This window comes from Chroicocephalus ridibundus, chromosome 7 (genome assembly GCF_963924245.1).
Source record: "Chroicocephalus ridibundus chromosome 7, bChrRid1.1, whole genome shotgun sequence".
Taxonomy (NCBI): domain Eukaryota; kingdom Metazoa; phylum Chordata; class Aves; order Charadriiformes; family Laridae; genus Chroicocephalus; species Chroicocephalus ridibundus.
The window spans coordinates 18,579,047-18,602,028 of record NC_086290.1 but is presented as its reverse complement, the minus strand read 5'-3'; the positions used below and the strand labels follow the sequence as shown (position 1 = coordinate 18,602,028).

Genomic DNA, 22,982 nt, shown 5'->3' with positions numbered 1-22,982 from the left:
AGTGGGGAGACGCATTTGGATACCTTTTCCTAGAAAACGTATGCTAGCATCTGGGCTAACTGCACAAACCCTCAGCTGAAGGCTGTCACACGTCTGGTGATCTAGCTACCTATTCACAGTTTAGATATATACCAAGCAGCAGCTCATTGCCTCCTGCAAGAATTTCGTTAGCCAAGCAGAGCAAAATAGCTGGCACAAGAGGCAAGAGTTAATGACACACATTGCAATTGCATACAATGACACCCATGCTTCCCCATGGATCCCTATTATTGGATCAGACATAACAAAATCAATCTGGCTTGGTCAATGAGAAGGAGTTCAGACAAAATCGAAAAGCCTTTCACATCTCTAGGTATATAACATGGGAAATATTTGAGATGCTACAGGTCAGTGGCACAGTCCAATGTATTTAAAGGGTCGTTACTACTTTGCCCTTTCCACTGGCTTGAATCTCACCACATGCAATCGCATCCCCTTGCAGCTGGAACAAAGCCATTCCCTGCCCCACACCGATGGAGTACCTTGGTTTTACCCAACTGCCATTCTTTCTTGCTGCTGTCATAGGTCTGAAGAAAGCCTGCACATACAGCTTTGCTGTTGTCTGAGAAACTTGGCCCCTTCACAAGCATCTTGTACCTAAGAACCAAACAAAATCTCATGAGATTATGTATGACAGTAACCCACCCCGCCCCCGGCCCCAATCTTTTAACTCTAATTATCCTCCTCCCGTTAGTTCTTCCTCCTCTGGGACCTCCCTTCTTCACGTTTGCCTTCCAATTTGGAAATTTCCATCCCCCAGCCTTTATCTTCCTACCACACTGGCAATTATTGTTGCAATCCCAGTAATAAAATACAAACTCAACAGCATTTTTCAGTAAAGAACAACTGTCTTTCTGAAACATGCGCTTTCATCAGACACAAGTTATTTTGTTCAGTATAGGGGTGGCATTTAATGGTCCAAGAGACAAAGGAAGCAATGTTCAATGGTCTCTTCTAGCCTTAAACTTCAAGAAATCCTTTTGATGCAGCTAATTAAAAGAAATAATCACTCTTTCCAATATTGATCATCAACTATACAGTACATGCTTCACTCTGCCAGATTAAAGGTTTTAAGTATATTTTCTTTTTACGTATTATGACCAGCTGGGTTTCACAGTATCACACAAGCAAATCTGTGGCAAAGCTAAAAAAAAAAATAAATTAAAAAATGGACCATCTGGCTATTTTTCCATTCTGACTTTTACCCTAAAGGCAAGTCTCCAAAAGGTCTTCCAAATCAGTCATGATATGGGCAATAAGGGCATGTTTAGAAAAAACATCCCACAAATGATCTACACCAGTAACAGCAGTTATAGAGGGAACAAATATATAGAATCATATACCTTGGGGCTGTTACAGCATGTGGTACAATGATAGCAATTACCTGCTGAGAAAGTCCTGGTAAAGGCGTCGTATAGGGAAACCTGCTCTCCGAACTTTCACTGTCTCCAGCATCCCTGAATAACGGAGCTGATTTAGCACCACATCTGGATTGAAGAGGTTTGGCGCCTACATAATGATCCGGATTCAAAAACAAATAAGAAGAGAGACAGAGTAAGTGTTGATCTTAGTATTACTTCTTTGCTGACTTGAACAGTGACTGTTTCTCTGAGCACAGGCAGTCACAGGTTGTGTATCCGTTTCTCTGTAGAAAGTCAACCCTGCATATTTGGGCATGCCAGGGGAAAAGGGGGAAATTTGGGTCAAGGGGAAAGCAACCTCACAACACCGCTTGGTGCAGAAAAAGGGATGAAAGGGAGCTGGGCAGATCCTGGAAGAAAACAGTCTGCAGACTGCTGTCGTAGTCAGATCACTGCAGTAAAGCAATGATATAATGCATTAACACGTACAAAATGCAGAACTCTGACTCAGTTCTCTTTGCAGTCTCTCTCCAGTCAAACTGGAGGCAAAGTGCAGAATTCTTTTCTTGGCATAAAACCCCCAGCAGGCGTTCCTCTGCTATATCATACACGGTTTCAAAACACACAAGGAAAATGATGGGTTCAGAGCTCCCCACCCAATCTAGTCAGCAGCATATCCTCCCATCACTGTTCACAACACAAGCGAGAGCCAGCCTGTCTCTAAGCACTGTGACTTGCTCACGAAGCGTCCACCTCCTTTGCCTCAGAGACAGGGATCTGCAGGAGACTCTTCCTACAGCACAAGCCCTGCATTCCAGAACGCATTGTCTACAGGCACCACAAACAGGAGCAATTGCATCTTCTACCGCAGCTCTGGGTTCTGCACAAGCCTGGTTCATCTTCCGGGCTTCATAAGCACATAAAGAGATGGGAATGGCTATATGTACTGTAATGGCTATATATATATCACACTCAGCATGCAGTCTTTTCACCTGATACCAGGAGGAGGGTGTATTTTTTCCTCAACTATAAAACAAATAGAAGGAAAAAAGGAAGGTGAGGGGGAACTGCTCTTATCCTCAGTTTGGACCCTGACAGAGGCACCTGTCAGGCATTTGTGCAAGTGAGTGCTCATGAAGGCCTGTGTTGCATGCATACATTTTGCTGGAAGACAGACTTGCCTTTTCTGTGTTTGGTTTGATGCAGCGGATGAAGAATGGGTTGGATGTACTAAGCGTGGCCATCAGGGAATGGAGAGAATCCTAAAAAGCAGCAAGACAAAACCGTAAGGATCAGTCACTACAATAGGGAAAGGGTCTACATTTGATGCTATAGGGTCTTCATGCAGCCCTCCCATTCCTAAAGTCCTTTGACTCTGCCTACCAAAACCTCAGCAACCCAGGAGACCCCTTCCTGTCCAAAACACACCTACAGTTAGTTTAGTTAGTTACTCTACACAGTAGAGTAACTAACCTACAGTTAGTTTACTCTACTTAGTTTACTCTGTTTACATGACTATCCTTGTTCTCAGAGCTGTGTAGCTGATATGAGTTATTGTTACAAGTCTCTCAGAATTTAAATCTAGGAAACTAAAACTGTGAAACTAACAGAACGCTTGCAGACAATTTAGAGCAGTGAGATTCATACCTGCAAGGTCCCCCCCATAAAGTTTTATCGGAATTGCCACTATGCCTGTAAAAGATGTGGCCTAAAAGGACACATACACTTCGCTGAAACACCAAAACAACACGAAAGATCAAAGAACCTCAAGAACTTCATATACTTAGCAAAGTATTCTTTTCCTCTGCCACCCTGCTCAGTCTTAGAATCTCACATTTTACACCACACAGAAATCCTTGGGGCAGTGGCACTGTCTTTTTTTAGCACTACAACATTCCTGCACATTTTCAGTGCTGGACACAAAACAAGGATGAATGACTCCTCTTGGCTGCAGGCCTTGCTTTACCCATCTGCTCCTCCCCAGAAGCCTGCTGCTCTCTTGGAAAACATCCTACCCTGAACTGGGAACTGACAGTCGGTCTGCGCCTCTGGGTGCCCATCTTCAGTGTCTCTTCACTGCAACGACTACAGACTTTTTCAAAAAGGTCATAGATGAAGTCCAGCCTAAGGGAGAAGAAAAGAATTAAAGAAGATGCAATACACCCACCACCCGTGAGAAGATGGCTCTCATTCTCAGCTACTGCCTTGTCCCAGTGTGAAACACCTTATTTTTATTCCTGCTGTTCCCCAGAGTGGCTGCAGGAGGCAGTTCAGCTGGACACAGCGAGGAAATTAATACTTTCCATGTGGCTGCCCAGGCCCTGTGGGCTGCCCTGTATGCCACACTCAGCTGCAAAGCCAGAAACCCCGTCTCACACTGTCAAGCATTGGTGCAAGCATTGGTGGATATTACACAATAGAAGATCTCCATTCTGCACTGCCTAGGACACCTCCCCAAGAGCTATATGCCCCCAGGGAAGACTACCTTGAAGGTACTCTAGCTAGACCGTGCGCTGTCATGCCCCTCCCGACCTAGCTCTCATGGCTAGCATCCATGACATGCTCATGCAAGCGCAACCACAGCCCTTCTGTGGCCAGAGGATTTCTAGAGCTACCTTCAGTATAGGTCAGCTCTGGGGAATCTTCCCTTCTTTTGCCACTCCTTAGACAGTGGTGGTGGTTCTTAGGAAGTGGCACAAAGTTCTCCAGCACTTCTTGTGCCTGTTTATTGTTATGACTGCTTCTAGCAGAATTTCCCTTTCTGGATTGTTGAAAAACTCTGAGTCCTTCTATTATGTTGGACAATGATGACCATAATTCTGGCTTCAAGCCGTGTGTAAGATGTTCCCCAGATGCCACTGTCCGAGTAAGGCAGCTACGAACAGCTCATATCCTCAACTCCCTCAGGTTGTTTCAAGGCTGCTCACACTTCCAACTCTGCAGCAGGCTTCAGAGAAGACGAAATTCTGAAACAGTCTCCTCAGGCTGGAGCCCAAAGGCAATACATGGATTGTGGTAAGAGGCATGTGGTAGAGTTGCTACTCAAAAACTTCTAGGGTCTGCCATGTTATTAGATGCCTCTCTCCTTCTACTAGACCCCACCTCTGTCTTCCAGACCTTGCTGAAGGTCAAATTCAGCTAATTTCTCTAGGGTCATATTGCAGCACTGGGATATAATGTTAGAGGCCATGCCCAGTCCCACAGCGAGGGCTCAGTCTAAGGATAAGAACGAAAGCTCTCCACTAACAAGCAGGCTGGAAAACAAGCAGCCTCTGTACAAAGGCTGGGATTTGACAGCACAGCAGAGCGCCTTGACTCATTCAGGGGCAAATTTGCCATTGTTGGGACAGGGAGGTAAGAAGAAAAAGAGGAAAAGGAGAAGAGAGGAGGGAGAAAAACACCACAGCCTAGAGGGATTTCTGTCACACTTTTATAGCTCTTTTCAAAACTGGGACAAGAGTACTGATTAAATCTGTGCCTCAACTTGACTTCTCCAGCTCTCCTTTCTTTTGCCAGGACACTTAAGCACAAGGAGAAGAATGATAGAGAATGATGCCTGATGCTCAGACAAAAGCAATTGCTTTCCTTGGTCTGATTATTAAATGAACATGGCTTAGTCTGGCACAATAGATGCGGCTTCCTCACAAGCATAAGGGAGGCATACCTGCTGTCTTTCAGCATGTTTAAAATGTCATCTCGAAAGGTGTCTCTGTTCTTCTCCAGAAAGCCTCTCACATCATATAGCACCTGCAACACAGACAGAGCTACTAGAACAGTGCAGTACAAATCATTAAGCACTTTATATTAACATGCCAATGTACAAGACCTCCAGCAGACATACACAGTAACACTGCAGGCATGTGCCAAGAACCGAACTTCTGGGGTCGAAGAGCTCCAGAGCTCTTCAGTTACCGGCAAGAAAGTGGTTTTCAGCCACCAATTAAAAAAAAAACAAAACAACAAAACAGAAAGCCCTCAAAAACAGGAGCCAAGTGAATCAGCTGCAGAGATTTGCCTGGGGTGTGTATGTGGGGAAGTCCTCTGCAAGGTGTGAGGTACTCCATTCACATCAGGAAATACTAACTACGCAACCCAGTGCCCTGACCTCCCAACCACTAGTGCTCAGCAGATATGATTCGAGGAGGAGGTTAGCCCGTCTTTAATGTGACACACCTCCATCTGCTCCATATCTCTCCACAATAAAAAGCAGCATTTAACCTTGAATGCTTGGAGACCTTTTCCTTTTTTGCAATAGGTATTTAGCCTTTTCTCCTCCTCTACAAAAGTCAAATTTTCCTTGTCACTTTTACTTTGGGTTTTGTCTGTTTCTGAACGTCCAAGAAAAGGCAACAGGAATAACAGAAGTCAGGAGGAGTTTATCCCTGAAACCAAAAGTTGCCTCAGAAACTCAAACAAACATCCAAGCTGGAGAATATAGTACCGGAGAATGACACGATATTTTAAGCCCGTCGCACTCCCTGCACTCTGGTACAGGGCACTAACTGTGCAGAAACACACAGTTCAGAGATATTATTGATTTTTGGAATCTAAAATCCAGGACCTCAAGCCCAAGTGCAAGCTTCTCACAGATGAACACCTACCTCCCCAGCATAATGTCTTATGCCAAACTGATGGTCTGTAACCCGAGGCTTCACATAGTAGTGGTTGCTCTGAAATGAAAGAAAAATAGGTCTTATAATGCCAGTGTAAGAATAAATAGGCTCAGTCAGGAATTCTGCCATATGACAGTGCTGGGATGGGTAAAGACTTTAGCTGTTGCAGAGCCTGACCACATCTGCTGCAGATATCTGCAGCTATATTACAAATATGTTATTCCAGTAAGATGGAAAAATCCAACCCTTCAAGGCATTCCTCATGTAAGCAAGGGCTTGCAGAATCAAGGTTGGGCAGGCATCCCATGGATGAAATGTTAATTCTGGTGTGTCTGACACCTGAGGAAACTGGGGTCCACACAAACCATGTGGTGCAGGACATGGGATCAGGATGCAGGGAAGATGGCAGCTTGGCAGAACACCTACACATCTTTTCTGTGTCAAAGGAAATATCAAACCAATCTCCTGTCTTCCTCTATATTTCATCTTTCTTTGCACCTCTCTTCCCCTTTTTCAATATTCATTTTTCCTTTCTCTTGCTAGGTATTCTACTCTCTCATTTTTCCCCACCTTTCTTTGTTCTGTGAAAACCATTAACTGTGTAAGAACTGCCATGCCACTTGAGATCAACGGTCCATCCAGCTGAGTATTCTGCCTCCAGCTGTGGTTATGTAGGGTAGAGTAAGAACAAGGCAAGTTAATGACACTTTCACCCTAATACTCTCTCAAAATCCAATTATTTTCATGAGGTTTATCTAACTTGTAATCCCAAGTGGATTTCTCTTTGAAATACTTGCCCATTCCACACCTGAACGCATGCAGACTCCTTGCATTCAGAGTGTCCTTTCACAGGGAGCTCTCAACCAACCGCACAGGGAACTACTGCGAGTAGGTTTTAAGCCTGGCTCCCATTGCTGCCGTTTGTCTTCTATGGGCCATGTGTGACTTTTAAAGCCATCACATCCCCCCTTAGTCATCTTTTCTCCACACTGCAGGGTTCCTACTACATAGGGTTCCATACACAGTGTTCTGTAACACTGAAGCTGTCCCAGACCTGTTGTTTAGCAGGTCTGATATAACCCCTTCTTGAGCGTAGCAGCCCAGTGATGTACACTGTTCAAAGTGCAGGTGATCCATGGATTCTACAGTGCCATAACAATGTTTTCTGCTCTTATTCTGTTTCTTTCCTAGGAATTTCTAATACTTGATCTGAGTTTTTTATCACTACTGAGCACTGTGCTGATGTTTCCATGGAACTATCCATCACGACATCTGTCTGCGTCTTGCTCCTGAAGAGCAGCAATCAGATCAGGGCCCATCATTTCAAATGTGAAACTGGGACTGTTTTCCTTCAGGCATACCATATTTCATTTACCCGCACTGCTTTTCTTCTTCATTTTACAACCCAATCAGTCTCATAAGGCCCCTCAAAGTGCAGCCTTGCCCCGGGAATCATCAGAAAACTGCCACCTCAGTGCTCATATGGGAAGAGCCTTGCAGGACTCCCTCCATTGACGTAATTGACCATTTACATTCTGAGAATTTACCCAATAGTGAAATAAGGATTACAAGCCTATAATTTCCCAGAATACTTCCTAAAAATTAAAATAATTTCCCACCTTCTCAGATACAAGTACTAAGAAAATTTTAAGTAAGATATTGCACAATACTGTTAGTAATTCAGTTCTTTCATCTTCTAGTTCTCTTAGCAATATTGGGTGGGTGGCTTCTGACCCTGATAATTTGTTAGTGCCATTGAAAACTTCTTCATTGCCTTTTTTTTCCTTTTCATATTGACCCCATTTCTTTGCTCTTCCCTTTTCCCAATCCAGTCATCTTTTTCCAGCCACAAACTTCCCTCTCCAGACATGACTGTTACTGACTCTCTCATGTGAATTGGCACCCTCCTCTCCTCTCCCTCTCTACCAATGCCTTATATTTCATCCACATTTACTACACTTCTGGTTCCTTCTCCCATCTCCCCTTATTGCTCCTCTCCCCAGTTGTATCAGAGGCCATATTCTCTTAAATCCCAGCTCTATGCTTTTTCTCCTTAAGCCTATTGCACTCCACAGAAAACACGGAGAAGAGGGCCTGTTCTGTTATCATGTCCTTGAGGCTTTCCAGCGACGCCGGCTGGATGACTTCCAGCACTCTTCCAGCCAGAACTAGAGACTTCAACTGGTACAAAAAACACTTTTGCCTTCAAAAATGCAAACCTAGAACACTGTCTACTTCATCATTTCTCCCTGCACTCCAACTCCGCAGCCTCTTCCATCTCTCATAAGCTCCCTAGAGTTCCACGTTAACTGCTATCCCCTCAAAGCAGACAGAGGTGACACTATGAACAGCTTAATTAAAAGACTAGTCAATGCACAGAAATCACCAGGAATAACAACCAAAATGTTGTGGGGCATAGAGGAATGCAAAATAATACTGATAGTCTCATGCTGCTGTACGATAAACTACAGGTACTTTCTTACCAAGGGAAATGCATCCTGGTCTGATTATTTATCTCAGAAAAGAACAGAGAAAAGATGTAGAAGACTTCAGAGACAAGTGACAGAAAGAAAGAGGAGCTTTGAAATTTGTCTATTTGGAGACAAACTGAAGAGGCTGGGACAGTTCAGAAAGAAAATTCAAAAGAAGTGGTGTATTAAAAATACTCATAAGTTTTATATTAAAAGTTAATAAAATACCAACAACAATAAAAAAGGTAAATTAGGGATTCTCATATACCTTGACCTATAATACAAGGGACAGATGCAGCAGAGTAAATTGAAGGCATCAATTTAAGTGTAAAGAAAGGAAATATTTCCACAAAACTGCATAAATAGCCAACCAGAAGTCATTGCTATTGTATCCAACTTGTAGTTATGAGTATTACTAGCAGAGTTAGATGCAATTATGAAAAATGAGAATATCTGCATCTATGCCAATTTAAAAAAAACCTGCCAGATAAAGGATACAAATTTGTATGTGTCATGGTTTCAGCTAGGATGGAGTTAATTTTCTTGCTAGCAGCTGGTATGGTGCTATGTTTTGGATTTGGGATGAGAAACAGTGATGACAGTGCACTACTGGTTTTGGTTGTTGCTAAGCAGTCAAGGCCTTTTCTGCTTCTCATGCTGCCCTACCAATGAGCAGGCTGGGAGGGCACAAGAAGTTGGGAGGGACACAACTGGGAGAGCTGACCCCAACTGACCAAAGGGATATTCCATACCATGTGACGTCACGGTCAGTATATAAAGCTGGGGGAAGGAGAAGGAAGGGGGGGATGTTTGAAGTTATGGTGTTTGTCTTTCCGAGTAACTGTTAGGTGTGATGGAGCCCTGCTTTCCTGGGGATGGCTGAACACCTGCCTGCCGATGGGAAGCAGGGAATGAATTCCTTGTTTTGCTTTGCTTGTGTGCGCGGCTTTTGCTTTACCTGTGAAACTGTCTTTATCTCAACCCAGGAGTTTTTTCTCATTTTTACTCTTCGATTCTCTTCGCCATCCCAACTTGGGAGTGAGTGAGTGGATGCGTGGTTCTAGTTGCTGGCTGGGGTTAAACCACGACATTGTGTTTTCAGGCTTGGATGAAGCCTGAATTGGATGACTAGGAAACATATTAGCTGACAATGTTCTTACTAAGCAGTAAATTATTCCATAATTCCCTGCTACAGGGTTTAATTTGCTTTGTTTTCAGTCTATTTACTATTAAGAACAGAGTGTTGGCTGCACCAGAGACAGGGTAAGAGATTGCTATGGTGATCTCACTGTGGTTTCTGTGTCCCCAGGATAACTTTCTGACCTGCATGAAAAAGCCCTTCTACTCCTGTGTCCAGAATACAAGGAAGAGAAGGAAAGAATTTAATTAATTAGGAACAATGAGAGTGCTTTCATTAAAAGTCATGAGGCAAAAGCTATCCCCAGCCCCAGGAGACAGAGATTTGACATGCTCTGGAGCAGACTCCTGTGAGTCAGCTGGCAGGAGAAACTCATGCAGACTGTGCAGCCGCATCCTGTGCCTGGGGTGCTGCCTCATGTCCCGTCGCAGAGCAGCAGAACCTGACCTGAACCCATGCTACAAATTCAAATATCCTCTACCCACAGCCTGTGGAATGCACCCTCCCTCTTTCTATGTGCGCAAGAAGCTATTTGCAGGTTTCTTCACGTATAACTTTTGTTCAGTGCAGCCTTATTAAACACTCGCAGGTTCGGGCCTAAGGCATTTCAAATTTCCTGCACAAAGCACGTATTTTACATCAACAAAGCCTTCACTTTCAGTTTTGAAATGCTGATGGGGCTAGCATACTGATCATTTGCCTGCCGGGTTATTTTCTTACTTACCATATGCTGGCTGTGAAGTTTTTCCAGAAGGGTGTTGTCTGTGCCTTTGGGGAATCGACTCTCTTCATTCACCAACGCCAGTAGACCCAGTTTCTACAGCCAGACAAGAGACAGGCTTTTACAGTCAGCTAAAGCTCTAACTACACAGTACCATGCCAAGAACGGGAGATCCGGACAGCAAGCACACTGACCAATAACCCCTGAGTTACACCCAGAAAAGCTCGAGCTGAAGCAGAAAATCAATGCATTCAGGAAGCAGAACATAAGTGGAGATTATTTATTAAAAAAATCACATTAAGGTTTTACTTTAATGCTGCTCCCTGTCAAAAACTATGACACCCTCCCTAAGCTTACTCTCAACACTGAGCAGAGATCTGCTTTCTTGAGCTGGGATATGGCTAGAACAGCTCATACTTTTTCCAGGACATGTTGGGAAGTGGATCTAAGCAACTACCTGTTTTTAAAATCAGAAGACCCCAGGGAAGGTCTCAAGGCAATCAGCAGTTCCAGTTGTGATCCCTGGAAACTGTCACAGATAACTGCTCACCTTCTCGATAAGGTCCAGGCACTCTGCATTATCCATCCAGTCAATGGCTTCCCAGTTTATCCCTTCCCTGAGAGTCAAGAACAAACAGAAGAAAGATGTGAAATGCAGGATCCAACCCCCTGAAGTACAGAAGAACAGAAACAGCTGAGCGTGGCAGCTGTCTAAGAACTCAAAACAATGTGCCGGAATTGGGTTTTGCCATGGCTGAGGAAAAAGAATCGGACACACAATGCACTGTTAACATAAGGAGATGGAAGTAGGAAATGGCCTTTCTTATCCATCCTGGTGATTCAGACTGATACATCTTACAGACATTGAGCAAATTCCACACCAAACTCTAAGAAATTGTAGTTGCTCTCAGTTGCTTTTTCAGGAGTGATGAGCATCAGCTGAAGCAGTGGTGATGACGGACAGTTTGCTACACAGCTTCAAGAGTCAACTGCTGACCCACCAATCTGGAAAGCAGGTCTGAAGCACATCTGCCAGAAGACTGAACCACAATTCATAGGTCCATCAGAAGAAGAGACAGGAGCAACTTTTGAGGGAGAGTTTTGAAGGGGTTGACACACATAAGCTTTGGCCTGACACACAGGGGACCTACAGGGTGGTCCTGCATCTTTCAGAACGGGAGCTGATGTAGGTACAGCAGTGCAATAAATGTGTTTTGAAAATCATCTATGAAATTCTGTAAATCTGTGATGAATGTGTTTCTCCCTGCCCCCTCCCGCCTTATCATCTTTTTATACTCCCATAATACAGGCTGTTTCTGTTTTCAGAATTCAGAGAAGCCTGGGAATAACTCTTGCTCAGGAATACAAGGAAGACTACAGGCTAAGTGTGAAGCTACTTACTGACATTCTGATACAGCCACCTTCCAGGTGAAGGGTAACGTTTTGTCTACAAACCCTTCAGCCTAGGCTTCATACTTTCAGGTTCAAAGCATTCAGAAACCTGTGGGCAATAGTTGGGAGCAACAAACTGGAATAATTTCTGACATATGCAAAGAACTATCTAACCCCCACAGAAAACAGAATATCTTATCTATTTAATGACAAAAAAATATCAGTTCACGGTGTCTCAGATTTTTGCAACAATGGGTGCCAGATAGGTCATATAGTTTTACAAAAAGACCTCTTGGATTCCTTCTAAGAGCATGAAGTTCTTCCAGAATTGAAGGGAGCAGAGTTTTCTGAAATAAATCACAAATGAATCAAGTTGTTTCTAGTGCCACAGACCTCTTTTCTAATTGAATGACGAAATACATGGAGCTATTTACTAAACCTGAGGAAGCAGAGCTGATACTGTGAAAGATGAGCTTTAATCACATCACCCTAGAATAACTTCATGAGTAGTCAACGATAAAATTCTCTTGTTCTTTCCAAAGTTCAGCCACAGAACTTACACTCCTACATAATCATGAGGAAAAAATCTTTTGTCACGATGATACCATTCTTAACACAAGCTTCCTGCAATGGTGGAATTGGCCTGAGAAGTGAGTGCATAAATAGCCTTGCAGTTTTGTAATCTTTAGAATTTCATGAATTGCCTATTCAACTGTCTCCCTTTACAAGGCTGCTCTCATTTGCCCTCACTGACCCTATTCAATTGCTTCATTCACAAACATAAAGGCTTCTGTTTCAGAGCAAGAACTGAAGTATTTGTCTAGCAGCCTTCTCTAGAAGCGGAAATACTCTAGAACATCCCAGGTACTTCGCAAAATACAATCCAATATGAAGCTCACAGAAGAGAAACAGCTGTGCAGAAGGCCCCATGCTCTTTAAGCTCAGGAAGCAGCCTGATGTAAATCTCCTTGCTGAGGAAAAGAGACATTTTCACAGCATAGGAACTCTAGGACAGAAAAGAGCTGTTGGATATCTATTCATCTATCTTAAGGGACTTTATTTTTTGGACACCAAGATTCCATCTGCATAACACCACCACTACCTTTGGTAAATCATTGCTCAAGTCAGTAATAAGGCCAGCGATCAAGTGTTCTAATTGCTGAAAGCCCAAGATATCCCTATTCAGCTGAGAGACAGAAGGGAATCTGGACTTTCTAAATACTACAGGGCAGAAAGTTTTTGCTTGAAGACAAGTGACCTATGCTGGCAAAGCACATGGAAGGTGCTTGCAGAGACACATCCACAGTCAGGGTTGCACTAAGGCCCAGCTGCCTGTCCTGCTTTAGTGGTAGGGACTGGAGAGCACAAAGGAGGAATGATGTCCTCCGTTCTACCACCCATGAAAGCAATAGGGGGCCACTCCCTCCATTTGTCACCTGTTGTACTCCAGCTGCTCCAAAGAGAAGATGTGTTTGTTGAAATATTCCTGGAGTTTCTCGTTTGCATAGTTAATGTTAAACTGCTCAAAACGATTCACCTGTAAGAAGAAACAAAGATGATAAAACTTTACATTATTTTCCCTGGGCTCTAAAAGAACGTGTAACAGTGATGGGGAAGGTGGCCGGCTGGAATAAAGCCAGAGAGCGTAGAGGCAAGGGGTGTCAGATGGACATGAGGAGGACAGTACGGGGAGATCCAGTAGGAGAGCAGCTTTTGTAGCTCATGCAAGGTTAATTCAGTAGGCCTAAGTGGTAGTAAAAAATGCTAAAGACAATCACATTTCTCTTTTTCTTAGGAAGAAAGAAATGTAATTCCCTAAGTGTTAGGTCACTGGGCTTTCTCTTCTGTGAAATATCTGAGCAGTTACTATATGGCTGCTCAACATACATGCCTTATCAGTTGCAACCAGAAGCATTATGCACAGGATTCTCGACACAAGGCAAAACAGATGTAAACAAAACAAACAATGTGCACATAGGAGTTGGACATTTAATTTGTATACAAGTCACAAATTCAATATTATCTATCACAGCACATCTGTTTAGGGTCTGTGTCACAAACCAGACCTTGAACATCAGCCTACGTGAATACAGGTGTCAAAAATGGACAGCTAAATATATCTTGCTGCTCCCAGAGGGAAGCGACAGTGGAGAAATCCCAGAATGCCCTATGCTAACCTAAACAGGATACAATCCTACCAAAACTCCTTCCTATATGCACTGACATCTCCAAAACCAACCCACCCTGCAAAAGACAAAATCCTGACCTGAAAGTTCTCGAAGCCAAAGATATCCAGGATGCCCACAGACTTAAAGTTTTCCTTGCCTTTGATCTTCGTATTAATCTTGCTAATGAGCCATGAAAAACACTGGGAATACAGCGCCATAGAGAGGGAGTCCCTGGAGTCAGCTGCCTGTAAATGCAGAGAGAAAAAATGAGTCACAGGGAGAAGAGAAGGCATAAGGGGCACCACAGATCTCTATGGGACTTCAGGTTCCCCCACTCCTCTTTAGATGTCTCAGCCTCTGTACTGCTTGTGCATGCTGTAGTATTTATATGTACAGTCAACATTCGAGTTCACAAACAGCCCAGCCACCACAGATGTGCCATGTCTGACCTTTGGGTAACTGAACTTGAGAAGCTGAATGAAGTAGCAAAATCCTTGACATCTTTTGGAACGAGTGCTGGGGCAGGGAAGGTCACAAAATACCTCATGACTAAGCCCGCACCAGTCATTTGCATCACCTGAGCCAAGACTTGCAGTGACAGGCAAGGTATCTCGGTTCAGTACTCCTAGTAGAGCTGTCAAATGGGTGTCCACGCAGTTTTTCAAAAACTGGTAGGGCAGAATTTAATAGAGTAGTCTATCACCAAGTTAGCCTCAAAAATCACCTCTCCCAAACTTTCCTGCAAACAGCATTATCTTATTGGAAGACAGGATAGGACGGCCAGGATACATACCCCAGAAAAACATGGGTTGAGAGACCTTTCTGGAGCTGACCCGACATACCGTGTGTCATAACCAAGTGTCAGATGTGGAAAAAATAACGTAAATTGTCGATCACTAACAGGCAGTAGATAATAAGGTGTATGTAAGCGTGTGGATGAATGTCCGAAATTGAACTTTTGAAATCTCAAGCAAAAGCCTGCTACTGGATAGCTGTAACGGGAATGGGCTGGTTGTAAGTTTTGATAACACTTGGACTAAACAAAAGTGGCATGCCCGAAATCTTCCAATTAATCAAAAGACATGAGACAGAACCACAAAGTAAGAAATTAAGAGGCTGATCACATGCTGTCCTGCACATACACTATTTAGACTACAAAACCAGGGTTTATGGTTCTGGAAAGAAGAGGAGGCCAAAAATAAAGGTTCCCAAAAAGAAGGCATGATCCCAGAGAGTAGAAAAAAGAGACAGGAAAGAAGGTGGAAAAGATCTTGACTGGAAGAAAGATGCTGGAAGTGGGGAAAGATCCCGGAGATCAGAGACATGTGGAGACAAATGTCAGGGTATGCCCAAGGACCTTGGCTGGTAGTTCGTGAGACTCATAAGGAGCTACACAACATGATCAAACACAACTTTCTGCCCAGTCCTCCTGGACAAGCAGCGATCTCCCTACTGGGAAAAGCTGACATCTAGTGAACATAATTCTGAGGGGTGCGTGAGCAAGTGTGTGAAATAATCAAGTAGGGTAAAAGCTATAATCTTCTAATTTCATAAATAAACTGCAGCATCTAGATCAACTACAGGTTTTCTCGCCTCTGACACCAGGGTAATTCCTTCAGCAGGCCTGACAGCAATGACAGACATCTTCTAAATGCACCTTCATCCTCTGTAGTTTTACAAGCCTGAATAACATGACCTCTCCTGTCCTGCTTTGCTGATGGCACAGGCCAGCTGCCTCCGAATCCTCCCAGCCCCTCTCAGCAAGCTTCTGAGGTCCAGCCTGCAAGATTTTGCTTTTCACCCAATGTCACTGTTTTTCTCCTCCTTTCTCTTCCTGGTTAGTATCTCCTCTCCAGCAACCCAAGGCCTAAGACACATAGCAACCTCCCTTCTCCACAGAAGAGAACATTTCAAAGCATGGGCACACGCGCCTTTTCTGGCTATTTCTTCTCTCCATCAGATAAACTGTCTTATTAGTTGGGACTGAGAATGCCCTGAAGGCCATGGCTCTGCAGTGTCTCTGGCCACACAGTAAGTTGGACTCATTTTCCAGGAACAGGACCTCCCCGTCCAGCTGTAAGCAAAGCTGCTTTCCCCACAATATGGCTCAAATGAGATTCTGAAAGGATCCTTTCATCCTCCCAGCTTTGCCCGCCTTCAGGCCAGTTCATCCATTCAGCCCACTGAAATGTCAAAGCTCAGACGGGCAACGAGCCCGTTACACAATGAGAAATCCCTGGCAGCTCTATCAATGTGTTCCTGCAACAACGAGTGGGAATAGGTGGGCACAGTACACGAGGGCTTAAGCAGTACACGAGGGCTGAAGCAGGAATAGGTGGGCACAGTACACGAGGGCTTAAGCAGTACACGAGGGCTGAAGCAGGAATAGGTGGGCACAGTACATGAGGGCTGAAGCGGGAACAGTCTTTACAGGCCCAGTGTTCGGTGCAACAGGCTCACCTAGTGAAAACAGCTAAGTAGCAGCATCCACTTGCTATAACAATTTTCTTGCAGCCTTAGTACTTCCCCGGGCTGCAAGCAGTAAACATGAGGTTGAACATGCACAAATGTCAGGAATAGCTATACTATCGGGGAAAGCTCTGTTCAGGGAGACGCTACATCCTACAACTGCGTGCTGTTGCTCTGGATTGCATGGAGTGTCTCTCTGGCATTACTTGTTATCCAGCCTTTTGCACTGATACAGAAAGGTGCGGCTTATTTAGGACAGACAGATGAGAAAAGAAACTGTGGTACTGGATACTGAGGATATCTACCACAGACTATAGGCTGAAAAATAATTTTCACAGAATTTCATTGCAAAGAAAGGTCACAAACTATGAAAAAAAAAGATACCATTTCTTAAGGGCAAAGCTTAGTTTGTGATACACTAAGCAGGTGTGTTTGCAGCAAGAAAAGAAGGAACTACTCTGCTGTAATGAGCACTGCTGAGACTTCAGCTTGAATATGGTGTCCAGTTACAGGCACTCCACTTCTTGAAAGGTGTGGGAAAACAGAGACAGATGAAGAAGATGAGATTTAGAAAATTACTTACAAGGAAACACTGAAGGAACTGGATTGTTTAGCTTAGAAAAGAGAACACCGCGTGAAAAACTTCACAGAAGCGGAAGCTTATAAGGTGGACAGCTGGGATGTCAAAGGTAATCTAAATACGAGGAAAATCTTTTCAGCTCCAGACTCCACTGCAGCTAAGAGCAGGATACTTAAAGAGGCTGTGAAATTCCTTCCATGGGAAATCTGAAGGAAAGTTAGACAGACATCCATCACAGAACACCTAGTAACTCTGGTTTCTCTGCCAACGTAGAGGTTGGATTGATAAGGCTCTGCAGTCTGTGCCAGCACAAGATTTCCATTACAAATGTTCATTTTGCTATAACATTATGCTTCTTCCACCATAGTAATATTGCTCGTTGTTTCCCAGAGTCTTGCATTTTACCCACGAGAGAAGATTTTCTACAGTTATCTGTGCATGGACCTAAAACACCAAGAGTGCCCTCAAGTGATCGGCAACACCACAAGTTAAAGTTAGCAGGCACAATACTGTGATGAACCAAAGAGAAATGTAATAGATAACCAGGACTGCCTCCAGCACACAGTACAAGTTCAGAAGATGAGAACTACATATCAGTTCATTTGTCCTCTTTGCGGTTGTATGGATACACAAAGAAGCTACTGTGGGGTAACAACCTACCATCTGCTGGATGTTTTGTGGCAACTGTGTGCAAGCTTTTATCTGTGTGCAAGCAGCATCGCAGCGTAACCTGGGAGTTCTGCAAGGTAAAAGCACGCACACGTGAATTACCACAAAGCATCTGGTGTACCTTCTGCATGACACAAGTACAACCAATTCCTGGTGAGTGAAAGTGACTTAAAACCGGCATTGTCATTTGCAAATGAACTCCCTTGTAAAGCCTAAAAAGCAGAGTCAACATTGGGACGTGAACTGCCAACAAGGGCAATATACTTGAGGACACAGCTGAGCACCAAGGGGGTGTAACAGGAAACCCTAAACTTGAATGGATGATAGGAGTGGGAGACAGAGGGCCTGGAAATGCAGAAGTGGCAGAAGCAGGAGCACACACTAGGACACTTACCTGCTCCACAGTGAGAGGGGAGCTGATCTCTTCCCCACGCAGAATCATGGACCTCTGCGTCAGTACTTCAGATAGCTGGAAGGCGTCTAAGCCCAGGAGGTCACTGGCAATGTTCAGCACTAATAACAAAGGAGGACACACTTTTTTCTCCTGCATGGATCCCCATCACTCATGGGGGATCCATATTCTGTAGCTCAGTGAGGAAATCCCAGGGTCTCCTACAAGGCAAGTGACTAAGCCCCACCACAAAACACACTCCCCTTTACTTAATTCTCTTAAAATCACATATCCAGTGTGAGGCAGGGTCAGCACCTGTTATGGGCCACAGTCAGACACTCATATAAGTCAGCCTTTCTGCTGACAACAGGAAGAGCAAAGCACTGTGTAAAGCTCAGCACCAGCAAAATATTTATTGAATGAGAAGATACGTTTTCCTAAAGGCACAATAGTGCAGTCTGGGCATGGGATACTAAATTTGGATGTCAAGAAGAGAGACAATTAACTTGAGACTTGAAGCAGTTGTAATATATATTTATTGCTTCTGTCTGTTTAGGGATTCACTTTACCAGACCAGCTCAGATTGGATAACTGTAACAGAGTGCATGCTAACAGATGCTTCAAAGGAAGATGTGGGAAAGCCTGTTAACAGACTACTTTTATCTCAAACTCCTCCCTGCTCCTATTTCTTACTGCTCTTTCAACACAAAAGAGAAACTATGAGACTGTGGACTCAGTCTCAGACTACCCAGGAGAACAAATGGATCGCAGGGCCACAGCCCAACAAAATCATACTGATGCTCTGGAGCCATGCATCCTGTGGCAATCCTTTTGCAGGGTTAAACTGCAGGGCACCTGCTGGCAAAGGCACTGCAGCCCAGCATAACAGAGGGAGAAAGAATGATGGAGTGAGCTTTACTGGGGGCCTTCTGGGGTCCCACTTACCCGCTTTCGTTGTAACCTGGGCCCCGCCAGCTGTCATGAATTCAACATTTCCCAGATGAAGTGTGCCAGAAAGAAGTTTGAAGATGTCTCTGATTTCTTCAGTGCTGAAGTCCACCACCTTCATGGCAGTCTATGCAAAACCATACAGCTAATGTTGGCTGTACATACAGCCACAGTACAATGGAACTACCACACTCATGCCCAGCCCGTATAACATGTAAAACTCAGAATTATAGTCACCAGGAATCAAAGTGAAATGGGATGGCACAGCCCCTGTCAGTGATCTTCACTGTCTCCCATTCTCTCCTTCATTTACGCTATCCCCACCTGAGGCAGGTGGGCATTTGCCCTATCCTCAGGTTGGACGTTGCTGTCTGTCATAGGGACATGACATGCCTGTGTGAGCGAATCCTTCCCTGAACACCGGCAGTACCGGCTACAGATGCCACTGGACTGCTTCCATGTTCTGCCTTATTGTCTTCCCTGAAGGACGGATCCATGCAATATACTTAATTTACTCTGATCCATGTAACCCCCTTAATTTACCCTAGCTTAAAACAGTAGATGTATGCAGCAAGATTTAAAATCAGGCTTTCAGCACTAACTGCTAGAGGGTTAGAAACAGGTTACCAGGTAATAAGGAAATATGGCACTTTCCCTCTGTCTTAGTGCATGCATGCGAGGCAGGGTTCTTGGGGCATAAATTGACTTTGAGGTGCAGATCCTAGTTTTCAAGCATTTGGCCTTGTCAGCGTTCTAGTTCCCTTTTTACCTCCAGGCTTCTCCTCAACTGAAGTATAAGTACCACGTCACCATTGAAACCTCTGCTGTACAGGAGATATTTCCTTCCCTTAAATCCCACCTAAGCAGGCGCTATTGAAATCCTAAACTGACTCCTCTCACCTTGCCTATCTGGTTTCATCTACGTTATTAAAGCCCTCAGGCCAATAACTGCTTATCAAGCAAAACATGAATCGCATATTCATCCGGTTAAACCCATAATCTCTGGTAAAGTTACAGAAATCTGTGTGGTACTTCAGAACACACCATTTGCACAGGTGATACAAATTTACCAGCACATTTTTGGAGAACACTACCTTCAGACCTAACTGTTCCCCTTCTAATGGTCAATGTGAGATTTCCTGCATCAGGCCATTTAGAGGGCTCCCAGGAAGCATTATGGGCTGGGGTTCATGCTCTCCAAAGTCTCCATGATTCTGAATTATTATTCATCCTTGACTGTTTCCCAAAAACACTCTTTGAGCCTTGTTTTTACCATAAACAGTTAGAGCTGAGTTTCAGTCTTGTCGAACATCAAATTTTGGCTTAGGACAAATAAATTCTGCCTGTGAGATCTAGACCCTGCAGCATGATTAGCCCTGAGATTGTGCCCAGAAGTTCAGGAGGAGTTAGAAAAGGACTCACCATGACCTTACTGAACATCTCTACGTCATTGAGGTTCTCATCAGTCACACAACCAGACTGGTTCAAGTAGCGATAAGTCTCTGGCTCAGAGAGGGAGAGGCTCTCTGCAAAAGAGGAAAAAGAGGCAGGGAGGAGAAAGACAACAATTTATTTACCAATCAGCCTTTTCGTTTCATGATCTTGGTCCCCCAAAACAGTGTGTATGTTTACCATAGGGAGAGTTCATTTGAACAGATTCCATACCCCTCAAAAGCCACACCTAGACACTGAATGTACTGGGGAAAGGGAAGAGAAGGGTGTGTGGTAACAAAGCTTGCAGATAGTATGCAAAATGATTTAGAACAGTCAAATCCCAAGCTGCAGATTCACAGAGGAATATTTCAATACTGAATTGACACAGCAAAAAAACCCCCAGAACATGAAATTCAATCTCATGAAGTATACGGAAAAATAGTCTTAACTATACGCATACAGTAATGAACTCTAAATTAGGTATCGCCACTTGAGACAGAGTTCAGAGAGTCACAGTAAGATGTCTGAAGACATGATCTCAGTGCTGAGCAGCAGTCAAAAACTGAACACAGTTCAGTTCCTTCAATTTTAGAAGGAACACAAAAACTACACATGAGAATTAGGTCTCTGTACATATCTGTAGCACAACCACATCTTAAATACTATCTGCAGGTTTGATTCCACATTTCAAAAAGGACAGAAGAGAACTAAAAAATCTATGGAGAAAGGAGACAAGGATGATCAAGAGACAGAAACACATTACAGATGGGAGAAGTGAAGTAGCCTGGCACACCAGGTTGGAAAGGAAAATGGGCAAGAATAGCAGAGATCTGCTGAAAAAAATAATCTGGTTTTTATGCTTTCCTTAAGTACTTGCTGATAACCATGGTCCCCACTATTTCCTTTTGCTTTAGATGGATGTCTGAATTGACCCACATGGCCATTACTGCATGAACGCCCTAGAACTGAAGCCCTAATTCCTTTCACTCTGTGTCAGGCCCAGTTCTTCCATTTGATTATTCTAACACACACAAAACAAAGACATAAAGAAATTCCCCAGTCCCTCAAAACCAGAGTGCAACTGTAACATGTTTCTGCCTATCTGACCTCTTCAGCAAGACCATCAGTGCTCAGCAGTGCCCGGGGCAGGTACACACAAACGTTGTTAAGGGGGTGATGCACTACAAAGAGGATTCTTCCACAGCTGCCACTTTCTCTGCAGGCCATCTTACAGACCCACCACTCCCTTGCCGATGTACAGAACTATAAACTCTTTGTTCAGATACTACACAAGTTTTCACTCTAGTCCTGCCACTGCATCACTGGTCTTTCTAATTCTTATCTCTCCTATTACCTATACTGAAGGTTTGTTGTAAAAGTATTTCTGTCAGTCCAGCCTTTGCAATCCTGGAACAGCTTCCATCAGCATCTGAATCAAGACTCTTCCTTTGCCTCTAGCCAGTTTCGTTACCTCATCTATCTGTATCCCCTCTTCACTTTGCACAGACTTTTCCCTCCAACTCAGAATGCCTGAAGTGTCTTTTCTTATATAGCATTTCTGTCATCCTCAGCCTCTTTCTCTCAACTCCCCTTTCTGTTTCCATGAAATCACTATATGGCCTTCAAGAAAGTTTTAAATCAAATACCTGAAATGTCCATGCTCTAGTTGACTTGTACCTGCTTCATATGCTGGACTGGAAAGAGGATAGAGACGTATCCTAAAAAAATGAAATTACCTTTCTGCTCCCCACTCACGCCAGCTAGCAGAGCATAAAAGATGTGATAATTCCTCTCTCCAGGGTTCTGGTGCACCACTCTGTTCTGAAATAAAGAATACAGGAGTAGCCAGTAGAAAGAGATCACACTTGTGGTTGCAAAGGCAAAGAGAGGACCAGGATACAGGTAAATCCCCAGGGCCAATGCACAAGAGGAGCAGTTTAGTGATGGTGGTGTTTAAATAAGCTCTACATCAAGATCTCATGATGTGTGGCTGTGCAACTGAGCACATACAGACTTCTCTGAACTCACTTAAGAGAGTGTGCGCACGGAGAAACTGAACCTTGTCAGCTCTGGCCCTGCTGCTCAGTGAGTTCCTGAGTCCAAAGTAAACCACATCAGAGCAGAGATATCTGTATTTGGAGTTGTACCCCCATATTCCTCTCTATGGAATTGACTTTCCAGTTATTTGTTTTCTCTCCCTTTCCCCTTGGTAAACAGCTTTTTCTTGGAGTCTCTTTGTAATGCACAGCATTTATCAAAGACAGGAGAACAGGCTCTAATAGATATAGAACAAACATTGTTCCTCCACCATCCTCTTCCTCAGTTGGGAAAGATGCAGTAGTAACACCTAAAGAGTTAATGTTTCTGTGCTGTAATGGAGGCAGCATCATCCAGGAGGAGATCTGTCACTGCCCCACCGCACTATGAGGAGGGGGCTCACCCAGCAGCCAGTAGTGGTGATACCTACCTTTTCCAGTAAATCTGAACAGCGTGTTAAGGAGAAAACATTCAAATGGCATATGGACAGACCTCCTGACAACAGGCAAAGAATCTTCTAGACACATTGGGATGAACTCTGTAACAAGCAA

General features: G+C 43.9%; 1 protein-coding gene across 1 annotated transcript in view; it reads right to left on the bottom strand.

Annotated features, from left to right (window-relative positions):
- Positions 1-22,982, bottom strand: part of LOC134518568 (unconventional myosin-X-like) — a 96,969-nt gene that overhangs the window by 42,530 nt on the left and 31,457 nt on the right. Inside the window, exons 7-21 of the mRNA XM_063341505.1 lie at positions 22,862-22,875; positions 22,131-22,215; positions 20,383-20,486; positions 18,958-19,087; positions 18,016-18,134; positions 14,002-14,148; positions 13,172-13,272; positions 10,894-10,960; positions 10,347-10,439; positions 6,002-6,070; positions 5,065-5,147; positions 3,416-3,524; positions 2,582-2,662; positions 1,424-1,548; positions 522-636 (exon numbers count right to left, since the gene is read on the bottom strand). Coding sequence (XP_063197575.1) covers positions 522-636; positions 1,424-1,548; positions 2,582-2,662; positions 3,416-3,524; positions 5,065-5,147; positions 6,002-6,070; positions 10,347-10,439; positions 10,894-10,960; positions 13,172-13,272; positions 14,002-14,148; positions 18,016-18,134; positions 18,958-19,087; positions 20,383-20,486; positions 22,131-22,215; positions 22,862-22,875 — 1,442 coding nt within the window. The remainder of the gene's footprint in view (positions 1-521; positions 637-1,423; positions 1,549-2,581; positions 2,663-3,415; positions 3,525-5,064; positions 5,148-6,001; positions 6,071-10,346; positions 10,440-10,893; positions 10,961-13,171; positions 13,273-14,001; positions 14,149-18,015; positions 18,135-18,957; positions 19,088-20,382; positions 20,487-22,130; positions 22,216-22,861; positions 22,876-22,982) is intronic.